Here is a 16,907-nt window from a genome sequence, read left to right on the forward strand (position 1 = left end):
TTTTTCTTATTTGCTCAAAGGCGGCACTGCCCACTGGACTGTGCATATCCAGTGGACTGCTGTCTGTATGAAAGGGATATCTTCCTTGTTCTGTGTTCACTAAGAAGCCACGTGGGCTAACAGAGGCCCTACAAGAGTGAGTGGTGGCTTGGAACAGAGTGAGGCGATCCAGATGGTAAGAACCCACCTGTAGTGCGTTTTGTGGGCAGAAATATCAGGAGTTTGTAATGACCCAAATGGGAATGAGGACGAGGAAGGGGTCAGAGATGACAGCCACATTTCTGGCAAGAACCTCTGGAGGATGCAGGAGAGACAGACTTGGTGCCCCTAGTGGTACCATCCTGAAGCCTTCTGGTCAGAAACCAGAGGCTGGCAGCTGGGGCCCAGGCCTAGTGGATGGAGACTGCTGACAGGTCTTTGGCACCCAGCAAGGTCACAAGGGTAGAGTTTAACATTAAATCTGAGGGGTGAGCCATGGGTATTTGCTACATTGGTTTCATACATTTTAATATTTAAACATTTCAGTGTTAAGCAGAATTTGAACTAGGAATCCAAAGGGGCTCCAAAGTACAGTTGAGTTTTCCCAGCAAGTCTAATATTAACCAGTCAAAAACCTAACAGTCAAGCTGAGGGTCCAGAGGTCTGTGATCTGTCCCCATGCTCTCCTTCCTTGTATTCTCACTGGGTTCTGTGGCCTCCTCAAAACCCAGTGGGTTGGTCTCCAGGTTTTTCATCTTTCCTCACAGCCATGAACAATGATAATGTGAGGATATATTGACATTAAAAAAAAGACTATAAAACAGTAGGTTTTAACTCATTTTTGGAAAACCATAACTTGAAACTGATGTATAGATGCAAGCATGCAAAGAGAAAAGTCTGAACGATCATACCAAATGATGGCAGCATCTGGATGGAGGACTTATGGGTCATTCTCTGTGCAAATGATGGAACCTCAGGTGTGGTGAGACTCCAGGCTCTGGCCTTCAGATGGTGAAACAGAGGCATGGGAATCTACCTGGCTCTGCCTCAGCTGGATCTGAGAGTCTAAAGGCACTTAGCTAAGATCATGAACTCCCAAAGGTAAGGCACATGTGTTTATTATTTCACATTTTAATTAACTGGTGTAGTGTGTACAATTCATTGGCATTCAGCACACTCACTATGTTGTGCAGCCACCACCTCTACATGGTTCCAAAGCATGTTCACACCCCAAAAACATCCCCCTGGCCCCTACGTAGTCTCTCTCTCTCTTCCTCCTCTCGCCAGACCCTGGCAACAACTAACCAGCTTTTTAGATGTTTCATTTAAATTGAATCATGTGATAAGCGAAATTCTATGTTCAGCTTCTTCCACTTTGTTTTTAAGGCTCACCATGTTGTAGCTTGTATCAGTAGCTCATGGCTTTTTATGGCTCCATACTATTCCACGGTAGAGATAGCCCACATTTGTTTATCCATTCATCCATTCATCCATTGAGGGACACTTGGGTTGTTTCCATCTTTTGGCTATTGTGAATTGTGCTGTTAGGAACATTGTTGTACACGTTTTGGGTTGAGCACCTGTTTTTGGTTCTATTGGGTATATACCTAGGAGTGGAATTTCTGGGTCATATGGTGATTTTATGTTTAACTTTTCGAGGAACTGCCATGCTGCTGTCCAAAGTGGCTGAACTGTTCTACTTTTCCACCAGCAACGAGTCCTATTTTATTCTCCTGTCTGCCTCAGCACTACTGGCTGGTACATAAAGAGAAATCAGATGCCTGACACTGTGAGGAATCTCTTTTCCTAGGCTCTGTTTGATATTCATGACAATCTAAGAACTAAGGTTGGTATCAATGTCCCCACTTACAAATGGGAAACCAAGGCCAGAAAAGCTGAGATCTCCTACCTGAGGCCTCGTAGAATCACCATTAGACCAAAGGTTGTGGATTTAAGAGGAAAAAGTCATTAAAACACCACACTTATATCTTTGAAAAATATTCCCTACTGCACGAGCGCAGCCCAGAAATGGACCAGTGAGATGGACAGTTCATAAATGGCATTACATTTTGGAAATCTCAGGGAGAAGAGAACATCAATTCAGTTTCATTTAACTTAAATTCCTTAAATTCTCCTCTAATCTCTCATCAGGGCTCCCCATAACCCAGTGTCAGACCAATGCCCTGAACTTCTACTGAGAGCTCATTATTTAGAGAAGATGAGTGGAAGAAAATCGTGGCAAGTCCTTTCAAGGGGAAAGAAGTAGGTGGGTGGGTCATCCTTAGTAAGATGTTCAGGAATCCTAGAACTATGATTCCAGCTCCACAGAGATGTTCTGTAATCTTACAACTAATTGTCTGAGAGAGTGAGAGAGTATCAGGCACTCTCTCAAATTAGGGTAACTCAAATTAGGGCACTCCAAATTAGGGTAACGCCAGCAGATTTCATGCAGATGATCAAAGGGACTAATTCTGAAGGTATGGGTGGGTAGAGAGGGACCGAGGATGGTACAAGAACAAGGTGTATTGCCCAGGAGGCCTGAAGCGAGGTGGGAGGGAGAGATGACAGAAACCTGACTCAGGAGTTGAAAGGTTCGGGGACAAAGCCAGCTCACATGACCTTGCAGGGAGGGGGTCAAGAGAATAAATATGCTGGCCTCACACTGTCTTCCCTTTTCCAGTCTCCTGCGGGTCACCTACTTGGCCAAACCTAAGCAGAAGCCAAGGAGAAGAGTCCTCTTGCTGCCATATAGGTCCGCCTCCCAGAACAGGGGTATTGGAAGGATTGATCTACAAGGGAACATGGAAGGTTAGTGGCAGAAAGGACTATAAAAACATCACTAACAGGCAAATTTGATGAATACAAACTTCATTCTGAGACCAACCAGACTAGGTTATGCTTATATTGTGATGTGAGTGCAGAGTGGTTGCCATTAGTAAACCAGAGCAGGGAAGTGGCTGCAGTAGGTAGGGCAGAAGGGCATCTTTCTGCTCTGAAAGTTCTCTAATGAGTACAACTGCTTATCCCCAAAAATTCTACTTTAGAGAAACTATCCGAAAGAAAAACATGTACAAAGATTTATTGCAAAAGTGAAACATTGAAAGCAGTATAATGTGTAAGAAGAGACTAGGTATGTTACATGTACCTTGTCAATACAAAGAAAGTGAGTGACGGCATGGGGCATGGGAGGAGCCATGCCACGGAGGTGTTCAGAGCATGGGGCCTGGGGTTATTGGGATCAGACTATTAGTCCCGGGCAGCTGAAACGCTCTGTCAGGGAAAGAGATGCCTTTGTAATGGAGACGTCTGGGGAAGGCACCATCTTAACCAAGGGATCAAACTTTTATCACTAATGATGGGGCCAACGGACATTGCGTGGTGACACGCAATGGCAAGGACCCAAGATTACTTCCAAAAATATTTAAGCTGATGTAAATCATGAACAAATCCAGATAGTGTGAAATTCTGAAAGGTGCTCTTCAAAAAATGTCAACATTACTCTTAAAAGGTTTACTGTAGATGAAAGGAGATATAACAACTAAACACTGTGTAGGCTGGAGTGCCAGGTCTGTAACTTACATTCAGATCATTCAGCGTGTGTGTGTGTGTGTGTGTGTGTGTATTGTACACACCTGAGCACAGACAGGCAGATAGGAGAGCAAGAGGCAAGAGCAAACAAATGTAGCAAAGTGTTAAGAACAAATAGTAAATTCACATGAAAGGTACATGGACTTTTCCTTTATAATTGTTAATTGTTCTTTAGGTTTGAAACTTTTTGAAATAGACTTCAGAGATTAGATCTGTTTCCTCGCTGGTAAAAATCTCTCCAGATTGTAGTAGGACTAAATGAGGTAGTACATATAAAATGCTAAGCACACTACAGACAAGAAATGTCAGTGATGTCCCTATGCTTATTTATGACCATGATAGAAATCACTAAGTATTTCCACCTTCCTACTTTCCAGCATGTGGAAGGATCATACTTCTCTGTCCCTTATGTGGTTGGCAGGACCACATGACTGGCTTTGGACCATGAAACGTGAGATAAGCAGACCCGGTTTGAGTCACTGCCCCTTGTGTTTACTGCTTCACACTGGCTATGCAGACTGAGGATGACACAGACTTTTGCCAGTGAGCTTTAGGGACTGTAACTGAAGCCTAATCTAACCCAGAAGTCCACAAAGTATGGCCACAGGTCAAATCTTGCCCACCATTTATTTTTGTCGATTGAGTTTTGTTGAAACACAGCCATACTCATCATTTATGGCCTATGGATACTATGACAGCAAGAGTTGAGTGGATGCAACAGAGACCTTATGGCCTGCAAAGCTGAAAATACTTACTATCTGGCCCTTCACAGAAGTTTGCTGACCCTTAACCAAGGCAGTCTTAACTGCTACAATCAAAATAGAAGACATAGTGAGAAAAGAAAACCCAAACCATCTATAAAACATGACTTAATACTAGCTGTATGACCTTGAGCAAGTCACTTATTTGTATAATCTTTTAGTTGCCGTGTGTGTAAAATGGTGGTTATACTACTATTTACCTATGATGAATGAATTCTTGTATGTAAAACCCTTGGAACCAGGACGCTTGGAAGGGAAATGCCAGAGTAGCCAGAAGGGCGGGGATATGAACTGATGAATATAAAATCACTAAGGCAAGAACCTAGTAAATGCCCAATTATTCCAATTACATAAAGATGAAATATATTTGAATAGAAACAGACTAGAAGACAAGAACACATAATAGCAACAGTGGCTATCTTTTAAAATATTAAAAGAGAAGACAGTAGTGGCTTTTTTTCTTTGTTGTAACATTCTGTGTTTTCTACAACTGAACATATATAAGACAGAAAAATCCATGTTTTTTTAATAAATGCTGAAAATTTTTAATATTTGTCACTTCACAAAACATCTTTTGTTGACATTCTACAAATGATACCATCCAATAATGTTCCAATACTTTCTTCTTGTGAAGACAGTTTATATATCTGTAAAGATAGAAGACAAATTATGGCATGCTAATATATTCATGCACTATTCATTTTCATCATACAAACATGTATAAATGAAATTTTTATTCATCTACTGGGATAATGGCATGAAATCACAAATCACAAACGTGATTAAAATATGCAAAGTAGATGGCAACTCATCATTTAAGTCAAAAGTTCCCTTTAAATTGCAGTTATGGTGATTAACCCTCTAAACACAGAAACCAAATCTGTACCAATTTTAAAAGTGTGTATCTAGACATTAAAGATCAAGCTTACACAGGGGAGCCTGGGTAGCTCAGGTCATGATCCCAGGGTCCTGAGATCAACCCCTACATCTGCATCTGCATACGGCCTCCTGCTCAGCTGGGAATCTGCTTCTCCTTCTGCCCCTCTCCCTTCCCCTGCTTGAGCTCCCTCTCTTGCTCTGTGCTCTCTCAAAATAAATAAAATATTAAAAAAAAATCAAGCTTACACAGTGCATTTGAAATATAAAATATAGAATGTATTTAGAGAATGCTTTTATCAACTAAATTTCTAACTATATTTTACATAAACCTGCACCTTCTAATTTTTAGCCTCTATAATTATTTTCAAGTAGTTTTTAATTACATTAACCTTTCTTAAAAAAAATAAAACAAGCATTGGTGATCAATAAGCAAACAGCATTGGTTTTATTTTTCCTTACTCTTTTTTTTTTCTCAAAAGATTTTATTTATGTATTTGACAAAGATCACAATTAGGCAGAGAGGCAGGCAGAGCAAGAGGAGGAAGCAGGCTCCCTGCCGAGCAGAGAGCCCAATGCGGGGCTTAATCCCAGGACCCCGGGATCATGACCTGAGCTGAAGGCAGAGGCTTTAACCCACTGAGCCACCCAGGCACCCCTCTTCATCACTCTTTCTAAAAATACAGATTTACAAACCTTTTTGACTTCTGTAATATTTGTTATGTCGGGAAGGTTTTTCAGAGAAATCTGATGACCTTCAACCTGAGATACTAGGTCTTCTTGATTTATTTGTTTTTCTCCCTCTTCAATATAAACAATTAGAATTGAAGTGTCATTTGCTGAGATACCAAATTTTTTCAAAGCTTCTGAAATCTAAGGGGGAAAAAAAAGGCAAGATAATATACTAGTAGTTTCTGTGTCTGAAACATCTCCCTATCAGCCTCCTTCTCTGGCTGGGGGTTATTTTACATTTCCAAATGGTTCTCTCCACCTACAGTGTTTCTCTTCAACAGCCCTTCCTAACACCCGCCAGCTATGCCTCTAGCACACTCTCCGCTCACAGGTACCCCTCCTTACTGCACAGGCAAGCCCATTCTTGGCATGGCACACAAACACCCCTCCTTCTGATCCCCAGTGACCCTCCAGCCATGCACGCCTACCTTCTAGACAGCCTGGACTGTGGGGGTCCTATCATTTCACACTTTTCCTCCTCCTGTCTGGAGTGCCTCATCCTTCACCGTCCAGTGCACATGGCACTCCCCGCTGCAGCCCACTCCTTACAGGAGTTGCTTCCTTGCTGTTCCCATAGGTTTGACTTATTATTCCCAATATATCATTTATCTTAGAGCAGTTGGATTTCTGTCGTTTCCCTGCCTTCCTCAGGAACATATTTCTTTCTCCTGCCCTGGAACTGTAGCCAAAAGAGGGACCAGCCCAACAGATGCTTGAATAGTTTCTCAAGTTATTTCAAATGATCTCAAAGAAATAATTATCTGGAAATGTTTTTCTCCAGGTACCAAGGAGTTAATTCTATTACCCTGCATTTTATAAATTTTATAAAATTTCAAACATTATTTTAAATCATGCTGCAGCATTCCCAATTATCCTCTGGATGCTATTATTAGCTGGTGGTGTTGTTAACAGTAGTAGTAATACTCAAACTTCATCAGCAAAATTTTCAGGGTTTTTTTGTTGTTATTGTTTAAATGTGCCACATATGGAATGTCTTTAGCTCAGTAACTTACCATCATTACCTCAAACCACAAACTTCCTGTGCCCCGGAGGTGTGAGAGCGCCCGTGTTAAGGGCCGTTAACCGGAAGACTTCTGGATATGGAAAAGACATGGATTCTATCCTCAAGGAGTTTATAGGGAGAGTAGATGTGCACGATAACACACAAATATCTATGCTTAATGTTTTACCATTTAAATGTATATATCATTTAGGGGGCTCTTCCTGCTCCTTTTATATGATAAGGACAGATAAAACTGTCCTCATTTCATGTAGCTTAACTTTTTACTCATATCTGAAAGGACTAAGCTTATTTGTCTAGTAAGAAGCAGTGCTAAACCTCAATTCTGTCCAGAACTCTCTTAACTATTATTTTGCTTTGTTACCAACAATAGGCATACAGGAATTCAGCCACCAACCCAACACTAGGGAACACATGGTATATCATGACAAGGTCAACAGAAATAAATTAAGTGAAATCCATATTAATTACATTGTTATTTGGGGAAAGGTTGAAAATAATTTCAGTTGGTAGAGTTCTTGTCTTCATTTTTCCCAGTTTGTAGAGATGAACTGCTTTGTTTGCTGCCACAAGTATCTGAAATGGATCGACAATCTACCAAAGAGGACAGAAAGAATTACACATGGAGCGTCTGGAGCACCCTGGAGATGCATGCCTTAGCTTTTGGTAACTTCAATGTCAGGCTGTTTTACTTCATCACAGTTTCTGTGGACTACGTTTTCAAAATTGCTGGGTGTTCAGAAAATCATAGAATTTTAAAAGCTGCAAGAAACTTAAGTAGTGAAAATTTTTTAAATAACATTTGTTCAGAATACCATGGGAAAAGCCATATTCTAAACATTTTACGTGTGATATTTTAATCCTTAAAACTACCCTATGAAATCAGTATTATTATTCATGTGCAGTGGATAAGGAAACCAAAGCAAAGAGTGTTTGGGTTTGAATCCCAGCTCTGTCACTTAACCACTGAGGGGACTTGGGCAAATTCCTGTTTTATCTGTTAGATACAGATAGTCATAGTATTTATTTCATAAGGTTGTTGTGAAGACTGAGCTGGTATATGGAAAGGAACAGAGTAAGCACACTCCGAAGGTTGGCCACCACCTGCTTAAAGTTGTAATGGCAGAGCTGGGATTAAATTCTGCTGCTGTGTTTCCACAGTGTGGCCTCTTAACCACTATACCTGTCTCCTGTGCAGAGATTCCCCCCCCCCCCCAACTAACAGCTTTTTAAAATTTTTATTTATTTTTTAAATCCTTTCTTTAAATTCAATTTAGTTTACATATAGTATATTATTAGTTTCAGGGGTATAATTCAGGGATTCATCACTTACATATAACACCCAGTGCTCATTACCTCAAATGCCCATCACCTAGTTACCCCATCCCTACACCCTCCTCCCCTCCAGCAACCCTGTTTGTTTCCTAGAGTTCAACATCTTATGTTTTGCCTCCCTCTCTATTTTCATTATTTTTCCTTCCCTTCCCCTATATTCATGTTTTCTTACATTCTACATGAGTGAAATCATATGGTATTCGTCTTCCTCTGACAGAATTCTTTCGCTTACCATAATACCCTCTAGTTCCACCCATGTTGCTGCAAATGGCAAGAGTTCATTCTTTTTTGATGGCTAAGTACTATTCCATTGTATATATACACCACATCTTCTTTATCTGTCGATGGACATCTGGGCTCTTTTAATATTTTGGCTATTGTGGACACTGCTGCTATAAACATTTGGGTGCATGTGCCCTTCAAATCCTGTGCAGAGATTTTTTTCTAGTTCAGACAAGAAGATGAAGATCCAGGAATTTGCCATTAGGTCAGAGCCTGACCACAACCTTTCTTATCTCCTGGGGGAAGCTCCCAGCACTTAGGCTTCTATTTACTGTTAAATTCAAGGTTGGCCCAGTCTGACTCCAAAGCTTGGACGAGAACTCTTTACCCAAAGGTGACAGTTTTAGGCTAACCTATAACATCATGAAAAATTAACATACTCTTCAATGCCCCCTTATAGCTCAGCTAGTCTCACTTATACTCACCACCTTAGGGTTTATAAGTGAACCATCAATAGCACCTTCCATGGCCTTTTTTCTCAAGTCTCCAGCATTTTTTACATCTTTAAATAACAGAAGGGTCACCCTGCATTCGGGAAATAGGTCCAGCTGATGTGTTAACTGCATTTCATAGACAAGCAGGAGTCTATTTGCATAAAACCAAAAAGACCAAAAGACTTTGTTTAAAAGTTAATGTTATAATTCACTAAAAAAAGCCTTGCTAACAAATAAATTAAAATAACTTTAATAAGATGGCAGAACTGTTAAACTAGAAGAATCCACCCCAAAAGCACATTTGGCATCCTCATGAATGTCTTCCCACCCACGCTGAGTTGTTTCTAGCTTCCTTTACCATTCTTCAGAAAGGATCAAGGTTATTGCCTGGTTTCCTTGTTGTACAGACAAGATCTGATGCATGGCTGAGGGGAAGCTTCTCTAATAGCCAGGTAGGAGCAGAATGTCAGGAATTTGTTAGACAAGAGGTTGCTGATGCTATTAGTAAAACCTCATGCCAACTTAGCCTTTTTAGCTTCCTGGGCTTACCATTATATGTAATTTTAGCAGAACCTAGACACAAATATTAAGAAAATTTTATTGAAGAAAGTTTGACACCTGACTCAAAGATACTCATTTCATATATGACATCTGAACAGAGAGGGTACAATCACTAAACAAAGAAAAAGAAAAAAAGATCAATTACTGGCCCTTTCTTACACATAAGTTTAATAAGGAAAGGACAAAGACATAAAAGAAACATAAAAGACAAGAACTTGACTAACCAGAAAGACAACCATATCTTTGAATTGATAAAGTATTGCAAAAATATGACCTTTAAAACAATGTCAATCAAAGTCTTAGTGAGATATTTGGATGAGGCAATTTGATAAATTCATTTTATCCTTTTACTTGGTCGGTTCCATTTCTACGACTCTTTTCAAAGAATAAACCAAAAACCTGAAAATTTATGTAAACTAGATGTCCCTCTCATCATCCTAATAGCAAAAAGTTGAAAAATTAGCTAATAACAGAATTTGTTGCGACTAAACAACCATTAAAAACTATAGTCCCGAAAAGCAGTTAAGGATGTGTGAAAACAGCAATAAATAACATTGATTAAAAACATATGATTGAAAAACAAAACCTAAAATGTAGCATAAATAGTGGACTTCTCAAAAAAGTGCATAAAAAATACTGAAAGGAAAATAAACCAAAAAGTTCTGACGGTGGAATGACATCTGAGTTTTTATTAGGAAAAACATACTGTGTGGATCATATCTTGGCACACCGCAGTTCAATCTTCATTGTCATGGGAATGTCCAATGGGAGGAAAAAGCTACAGAAAAAAATAATGAATATATTCCCAATTTCACAAAAAAGATGCACACAGAAAACAAAAACATGAAACACACCAAAATATGGCCATCTCGGGTGGTAGGAATATTGGTAATTTTTACCTTCTATTTAAAAAAGATGTCCGTTCTGAATTTTCTACAGTGAGCACACAAAATAGTAATACATATAATCAGCAGAGAAAAAAACCTCTTCGCTGTTTATGTTTTAACACTAGGGAAAAAAGGACCCCTGGCCAAGGTCAAAATAAATTCCCTCACTTAGGCCAGAAACTTGGAATCATCCCCGAACACCTACCCCATAGTTAATCCACAGTCCTGACGATTCTACCTCTTAGGTATCCCTCTGACCCGTCCACTTCTCGCCTATACCCACCGCCCCCAGCAGCACCTCTCCCTCATCTATGGCTGTGGCCTTCCAGGGACTGTCGCCTCGCAGTTCCCGCCCTCCAGCCGGCAGAAAGAGCGATCCCCTCAAAAAGTAAGCCACAGCGGGTCCTTAGGCTGCTCGTGCGATAAAGCCCCAGCCCGCCACTCCGGGCCGTCGCTCCCTCCGCTCGCAGGCGTGCGGGGCCCACACTCTATCGGCCGCCGCCGCCACGGCCTCCCCGGCTTCCGGTGCTCGGGCTCTCTCCCCGCTCTGCGCCCCCGACCGGCAGAGCCCTGACTCCTTCTTCTCTCCCACTTGCCGTTAAGAGTCCATTTACCAAGGCGCCCAAAGCCCCAGGTCTGGTCCCTCTTAGACGCGCTTCGACGCCCTTTTCAGGACGTCAGTGAGCAGGTGCCTGCCCCTGCCGGGCAGCGTTTCCGGGGCTGGCCTTCCTACCCAGAGAGGACCCACACGCTCGCGCTTCCGGTCCTCTTGGAAAACCTTCCCCTTGGAAACAAAGCCCTCACTTTCCGGAAGCCGGGCCGAGGCGGCGTCCGCCCCTCCCGACACGCTTCTTCCCCAGTGTGAGCTGTCTCGGACGCCGAGTGACTGGGGGCCCTGTCCGTCACTTCCGGCGACGGGGACGCTAAGGACCCAGGGACTGGACGCTGAGGTTTCAGTGCCGAGTCTCGGCCTTCTCTCCGACGCGTGTTGGGCGAGACGTAGGTTTCTTCCAGTGCAAAGAACAGTGTTAGCCAGGATGAGCTCCTTCGTCTCCGCTACTGTTCTCTGCGGGGTAGGCGGGACTCATTCCCTTCTTGCTCTCGGTGCGGTCGGTCATTTAGGGAGGGTCTCCTAGGGAGAGGGAATGGACAGATTTGCCTCCGGTACTTAAAAGATAGGTGGCAGGACACTGATGAAATGAACCTCTTCCTGCATCTAGCAGGCTCAGAAATTTCTCATCCGTAAGAGTGTATCAGCCTCCAAGAGAGGAAGTAATCCTCTAAACAGGTTGCAGAGAATTATTTTCCATGTTTATGGTTGGAGCTCTTCTTGGACAGCACTTTTCTTTAAACAGGTACATTTACACAGGTAAATAACAAATACAGCTGTCGGGTGGGTATGTGCTATGGAGAAAAAAAGCTAGGAAAAAGGGAGGAATGCCTGGCCGTGGGTATTACTATTTCAAATAGGATGGTTAAGATCTCACCAGAAAGTGACTGGAGGAGGTCTGGAAGCAAGCTGTATGATCTGGGAGAACAGCATTCCAGCCAATACAGAGTTCAAAGGCTCTGAGACACAAAGGCCTTCCCCTATTTAAGGGGTAGCAAAGAGTACCCTTTGGCTTGAATACGTGGGAATGTATATGTGAAAAAGATATTCTGACCAAAGATTGGTATTCAGACTATATAAAGAACGCCTATAACTCAGAGAAAACAACCTAATTATGAATGGGTGACATATTTGAACACTTTATAAAAGATACATGAATCAGGCCAATAAACACATAAGATGCTCAACATCATAGCAGAATAATGCAAATTTAAAACATAAGGAACTACTACTACACACCCACATAACTAAAATTTTAAAAACTGTTAATATGTGTTGTCAGACACAATCGGTATTGCTGGTTTGACTTTTATAAAATAGTACAACCACTTTAGAAAAGAGTGGCTGTTTCTTAGTAAATCAAATGTGTATTTACTGTACTCAGCAATTTCATTCCTTGGCATTTACCAGGAAAAATGAAAACATGTACATACAAAGGCCTGTACATGAATGTTCACAGCAACTTTTAACAGCGAAAGACTGGAAACAACCCAATGCCCAACAACATGTCAGTGGATAAGCAAATTGTGGTAAATTCATACAATGGGATACAGCATTATTATTATCATTAACAAAAAGGAATGAATTACTGATACTTGACAATACTTACAACATGGATGACTCACAAAACATACTCAGAAAAAAAACACTAGAATTTATTACTGTATGATCCCTTTTCTACAAAACTCTAGGAATTACAAATTTATTTTAGAGTGACTGGAAAGCAAAAGATTGCTGGGAATGGGGGAGTGAGAGAGGAGCCTGGAAAAAACCCCAAGGGAATCTTTGCCATGAAGCCAATGTTCTAGATCTTGATGTGTTAGTTACATAGGGAGTAGGAATTTGTAAAAATTCATCATACTATGCACTTTAAAAGTATATTTTATAGATGATAAATTATACCTCAAAAAAGCTGATTAAAAATAGACATTTTTAAAAAGCAGCTCAGTTTTTAGCAGCGTATTTGTAACCATCCACAGCTGGAAACCACCATAATGTTCATCAAGTGAATAGATAAGCAAATCATATATCCATACAATGGACTACAATTTGGCAATAAAAAGGAACCAACTGTTGTCACATAGAGTAACATGGATGAATCTCAAAATAATCACGCTCAATAAAAAAGGCCAGACATTAAAATAGTACATTTTGTATGATTCCACTTACATAAGACTACAGTGACACAAAGCAGATCAGTGGTTGCTTAGATGGGGGCCTTGGGTGGAAAAAGGGAATTACAAAACAGCACAAGGAAACTTTGGGGGTAACAGGTATGTTCTGTCTTAATTGTGGCAATGGTTTCATGGTTGTATACATGCCGAAAGTATCAAATTGTACATTTAAAAACATACAGTATATCATGTCAATTATGTCTCAAACTTTTATTTAGTTTTTGGGAGGAAGGTGGGGAGGGGCAGAAGGAAAAGGAGAGAGGATGTTAAGCAGTCTACGTGCGCAGCATGGAGCCTGACACGTGGTTTGATCTCATGACCCTGAGACCATGATCTGAGCCGAAATCAAGAGTCACATGCTTAACTGACTGAGCCATGAGGGTGCCCCCTCAAACTTTTAAAAATCACGATGAGACAAAAATACACCAGTATTAGAATAGGTACAATTAAAAAAAAAATTGAGGATACTAAGTGCTAGTAAGGATGTGAGCAACTGGAACTCTTATACCCTGTTGATGGGGATGAAAAATAGTTCAGCCATTTGGGAGACATTTGGCAGTTTCTTACAAAATTACATAACAGTTACCTCATAGCAGCAATCTCACTCCAAGGGAAATAAACACCTCTGTTCACACAAAAACCTGTATACAAATGATTATAACAACTTTGTTTAAAAGTCAAAAACTGGAAGTGTCACCTGGTAGATGGATAAACAAACGGTGGTCTATCCACACAACAGAATGCTAACTCAGCAACAAAAAGGGAATCGAATGTTGATCCCCTTCGGTGACATAGATGGATCTCAAAAGCATTATGCTAAATAAAAGAAATCACACCCATAAGGCTATATACTATGTGATTAAACTCATGACATTCTGAAAAAGGCAAAAATACAGACCAAAAACCGATCAGTGGTTGCCAGGGTATGGGGTTGGTGGGAACAGTTACTTACAAAATAACATGAGGAAAGTTTTGGGGGTGATGGCAAGGTTCTCAGTTGTGGTAGTCATTATAAAACAGTGCATTTGTTAAAACTCACTGAACTATACACTAAAAAAGGATGAATTTTACTGTTCTTAAAAAGTCATCTTGGTTGGGGTGCCTGGGTGGCTCGGTGGGTTAAAGTGTCTGCCTTTGGCTCAGGTCGTGATCCCAGGGTCCTGGGATCGAGCCCCGCATCGGGCTCTCTGCTCAGCGGGAAGCCTGCTTCCTCCTCTCTCTCTCTGCCTGCCTCTCTGCCTACTTCTGATCTCTGTCAAATAAATAAATAAAATCTTCAAAAAAAAAAAAAAAAAGTCATCTCGGGCACCTGGGTGGCTCATTTTGGTTAAGTGTCTTTCAGCTCGGGTCATGATCCCAGGGTCCTGGGATCAAGCCCCTTGTTGGGCTCCCTGCTCAGCAGGGAACGTTCTTCTTCGTTTCCCTCTGCCGGCTCATGTGTACACATTCTTTCTGTCAAATAAATAAAATCTTTTAAAAAATTAAAAAAGTCATCTCAGAGGCAAAGATAATTCCTTTACTAAGGTTGCAGAGGAAGAGGTCACTATGCACCATGAGTTCAAAAGATCTGATTTGGAAAAGTGTTAAATGAGAACTTTCACAAGAACATCAGCCTTGTTCTCTACAATATATAAACCTGCATAAATATGCATAACTGTTACCGTCTGCTAAAGTGAGTCTAACCTTGGAAGTGTTATCTGAACAAATGGGTCATGGAAGACACCGAGACTCCAAAAACTATTCCCAAGTCATATGAAAATAACCCTGAGAATAAATTCCTACCCAAAAGTCTATAGCCTATACTTCTTGGTAAATTGTTACCTTGAATATAATTGACATTTCTGTATTCCTAAAGGTATAAACATTTGTAGGATCTCCATGTCAGATCAGGAAGAGCTCTGTTATTTCCCACTTTTGTATACATGGTTGAACAATTAAAAACCTATGATTGGGACGCCTGGGTGGCTCAGTTGGTTAAGCGGCTGCCTTCGGCTCAGGTCATGATCCCAGCTTCCTGGGATCGAGTCCCACATCAGGCTCCTTGCTCGGCGGGGAGCCTGCTTCTCCCTCTGCCTCTGCCTGTGCTCACTCTCTGACAAATAAATAAATAAAATCTTAAAACAAAAACAAAAAAACCTATGACTGCCAAATTTATTAACAAATGCTTGAGTACCTTACCTAGGTCCTCTGGAAAGCAGAGCCTCATACAAGGGTTAAAGTGCTGATGTTTTATTTGGGAAATGTGCAGACTAGTGAGGGTGAGGGAAAAAAAGGGCAGTGAAGCAAGGAAAGCTGCAAAGCAATGTGAGGTAATGGATTTCCTCATTGGCAGGGTCGTTTGGCAAGTGTCTGCTCAGAGGGCTAAGCTTTCTCTGGAAGGCTTGAAAGGAAAAACCTTTCCCCACAGTCCTCCACAGAAGGGAGGAAGGAGGGGGAGAATTTGCCTGCCAGGCGCCCTCCTGTCCTCTGTGTTTCATTAATCAAGGCTCCCCACAGTGGGAGCTTCCTCCTCAACATTTCTGATCATCCCTTCATTGGCAGTTCAGAAAGCCCGATCCTGTGCTGGCAGGAGAGCATCTCTTCCAGCTCTAACGTGGAGAAATGACAGAAGAGCGAGAGCTTGGTGTGGAGGCTGTAAGGGCCTTAATTAACCTGGGCTTTAGTCGGCTCAGGGAGTGGCAAGGCGGAAAAGGGGACTGTGGGCCGGGTGACAGATGGCGCCTTTGGGAAGGAAGTGGGGTGTTTGAGGGAATCTGAGACTGTGCTTGGAAGCTGTGATATAAATGAAATAAATACTAAATAGTCACACAAGGTACCTTGTAGGAAAAGGTATGAATCAATAGGGGGTAGAGTTGGGAAAGAAGGCTTTACTGAGATAGGCTTCAAGAATGGGAATGGGGGCACCTGGGTGGCTCAATGTTTAAGCCTCTGCCTTCCGCTCAGGTCATGATCCCAGGGTCCTGGGATCGAGCCCCTCGTCCGGCTTCTCTGCTCCGCAGGGAGCCTGCTTCCCCCTCTCTCTCTGCCTGCCTCTCTGCCTACTTGTGATCTCTGTCAAATTAAAAAAAAAAATCTAAAAAAAAAAAAAGAAGAAGAATGGGAATGATTTGCTCTCAGAGACCACAGTGCCATTATAGCCAAGGGAACAACCTGGAAGATAAAGACATGTGACATAAATGTGTACAACATAATTCTGGGGCAGTTGTTAGAATTACATTAGAAAGGTGGTTCACACAGGTTCCTATATGGGGCTTCCCGCCACAGCAGGAGTGTTTGTGACTGACGTTACAAGACCAAGTCGTGACTGAGAATACTCAAAGGCCTACACTTCTGGGACACAATGTATAAAAATCACGCTTGTTAGACCGAGGATAAATCCCAAACTCAATTTTGTTGGCAGCGGATGCTCATCAGACTGGCTGGACTGACCAAATGTTGGGATCTCTAGTTCTACCCAAAATGTCAAAAAAGGAATTTTTATGGTTTAAAAACTCAAAAGACAATGGGGAGAGATACCAAATGGTAGATGAGAGAGCAATAAAATGATCAAAGACAGCAACTGTCAGAATGGAGAAAATAAAACCTAAGTGCGTGCAGCAAGGCGGAAGTAAACAAAAAGCAAACTGACAACATTATTACAAATCCACCATGGGACAAGCAGGGCTTC

General features: G+C 41.5%; 1 protein-coding gene across 6 annotated transcripts; it reads right to left on the reverse strand.

Moving 5' to 3' along the window:
* Window positions 1-4,665: 4,665 nt before the first annotated feature.
* LOC111148188 (TP53RK binding protein) lies at window positions 4,666-11,161 on the reverse strand. 6 transcript variants are annotated; one of them, XM_022504652.1, is made up of 5 exons: window positions 11,071-11,161; window positions 9,000-9,099; window positions 7,429-7,551; window positions 5,901-6,077; window positions 4,666-4,975 (listed from the first exon to the last, which is right to left on the reverse strand). In XM_022504652.1, exons 2-5 carry the CDS (start codon window positions 9,039-9,041, stop codon window positions 4,889-4,891), a joined length of 429 nt encoding a protein of 142 aa, XP_022360360.1. In that variant the 5' UTR covers window positions 9,042-9,099; window positions 11,071-11,161; the 3' UTR covers window positions 4,666-4,888. The 6 variants fall into 6 exon arrangements, with proteins under 6 accessions (XP_022360360.1, XP_022360358.1, XP_022360356.1 ...); XM_022504650.1 differs by having other exon boundaries at window positions 9,000-9,159; XM_022504648.1 differs by having other exon boundaries at window positions 9,000-10,347.
* Between the last annotated feature and the right edge of the window lie 5,746 nt (window positions 11,162-16,907).

Source organism: Enhydra lutris, unplaced genomic scaffold, assembly GCF_002288905.1.
Source record: "Enhydra lutris kenyoni isolate GAN:26980312 unplaced genomic scaffold, ASM228890v2 scaffoldscaffold18, whole genome shotgun sequence".
NCBI classification, from domain to species: Eukaryota; Metazoa; Chordata; class Mammalia; order Carnivora; family Mustelidae; genus Enhydra; species Enhydra lutris.

What these genes read in the sequence shown, in the direction of transcription:
- LOC111148188 (XM_022504650.1), bottom strand. Translation starts at nt 9,140, where the DNA reads ATGCAGTTAACACATCAGCTGGACCTATTTCCCGAATGCAGGGTGACC. An exon ending in ACCTTTCCCCAAATAACAAT is followed by an intron (nt 6,078 to 7,428) that starts GTAATTAATATG and finishes TTTCCCCCTTAG; the next exon opens with ATTTCAGAAGCTTTGAAAAA. An exon ending in ATATTACAGAAGTCAAAAAG is followed by an intron (nt 4,976 to 5,900) that starts GTTTGTAAATCT and finishes CTATCTTTACAG; the next exon opens with ATATATAAACTGTCTTCACA.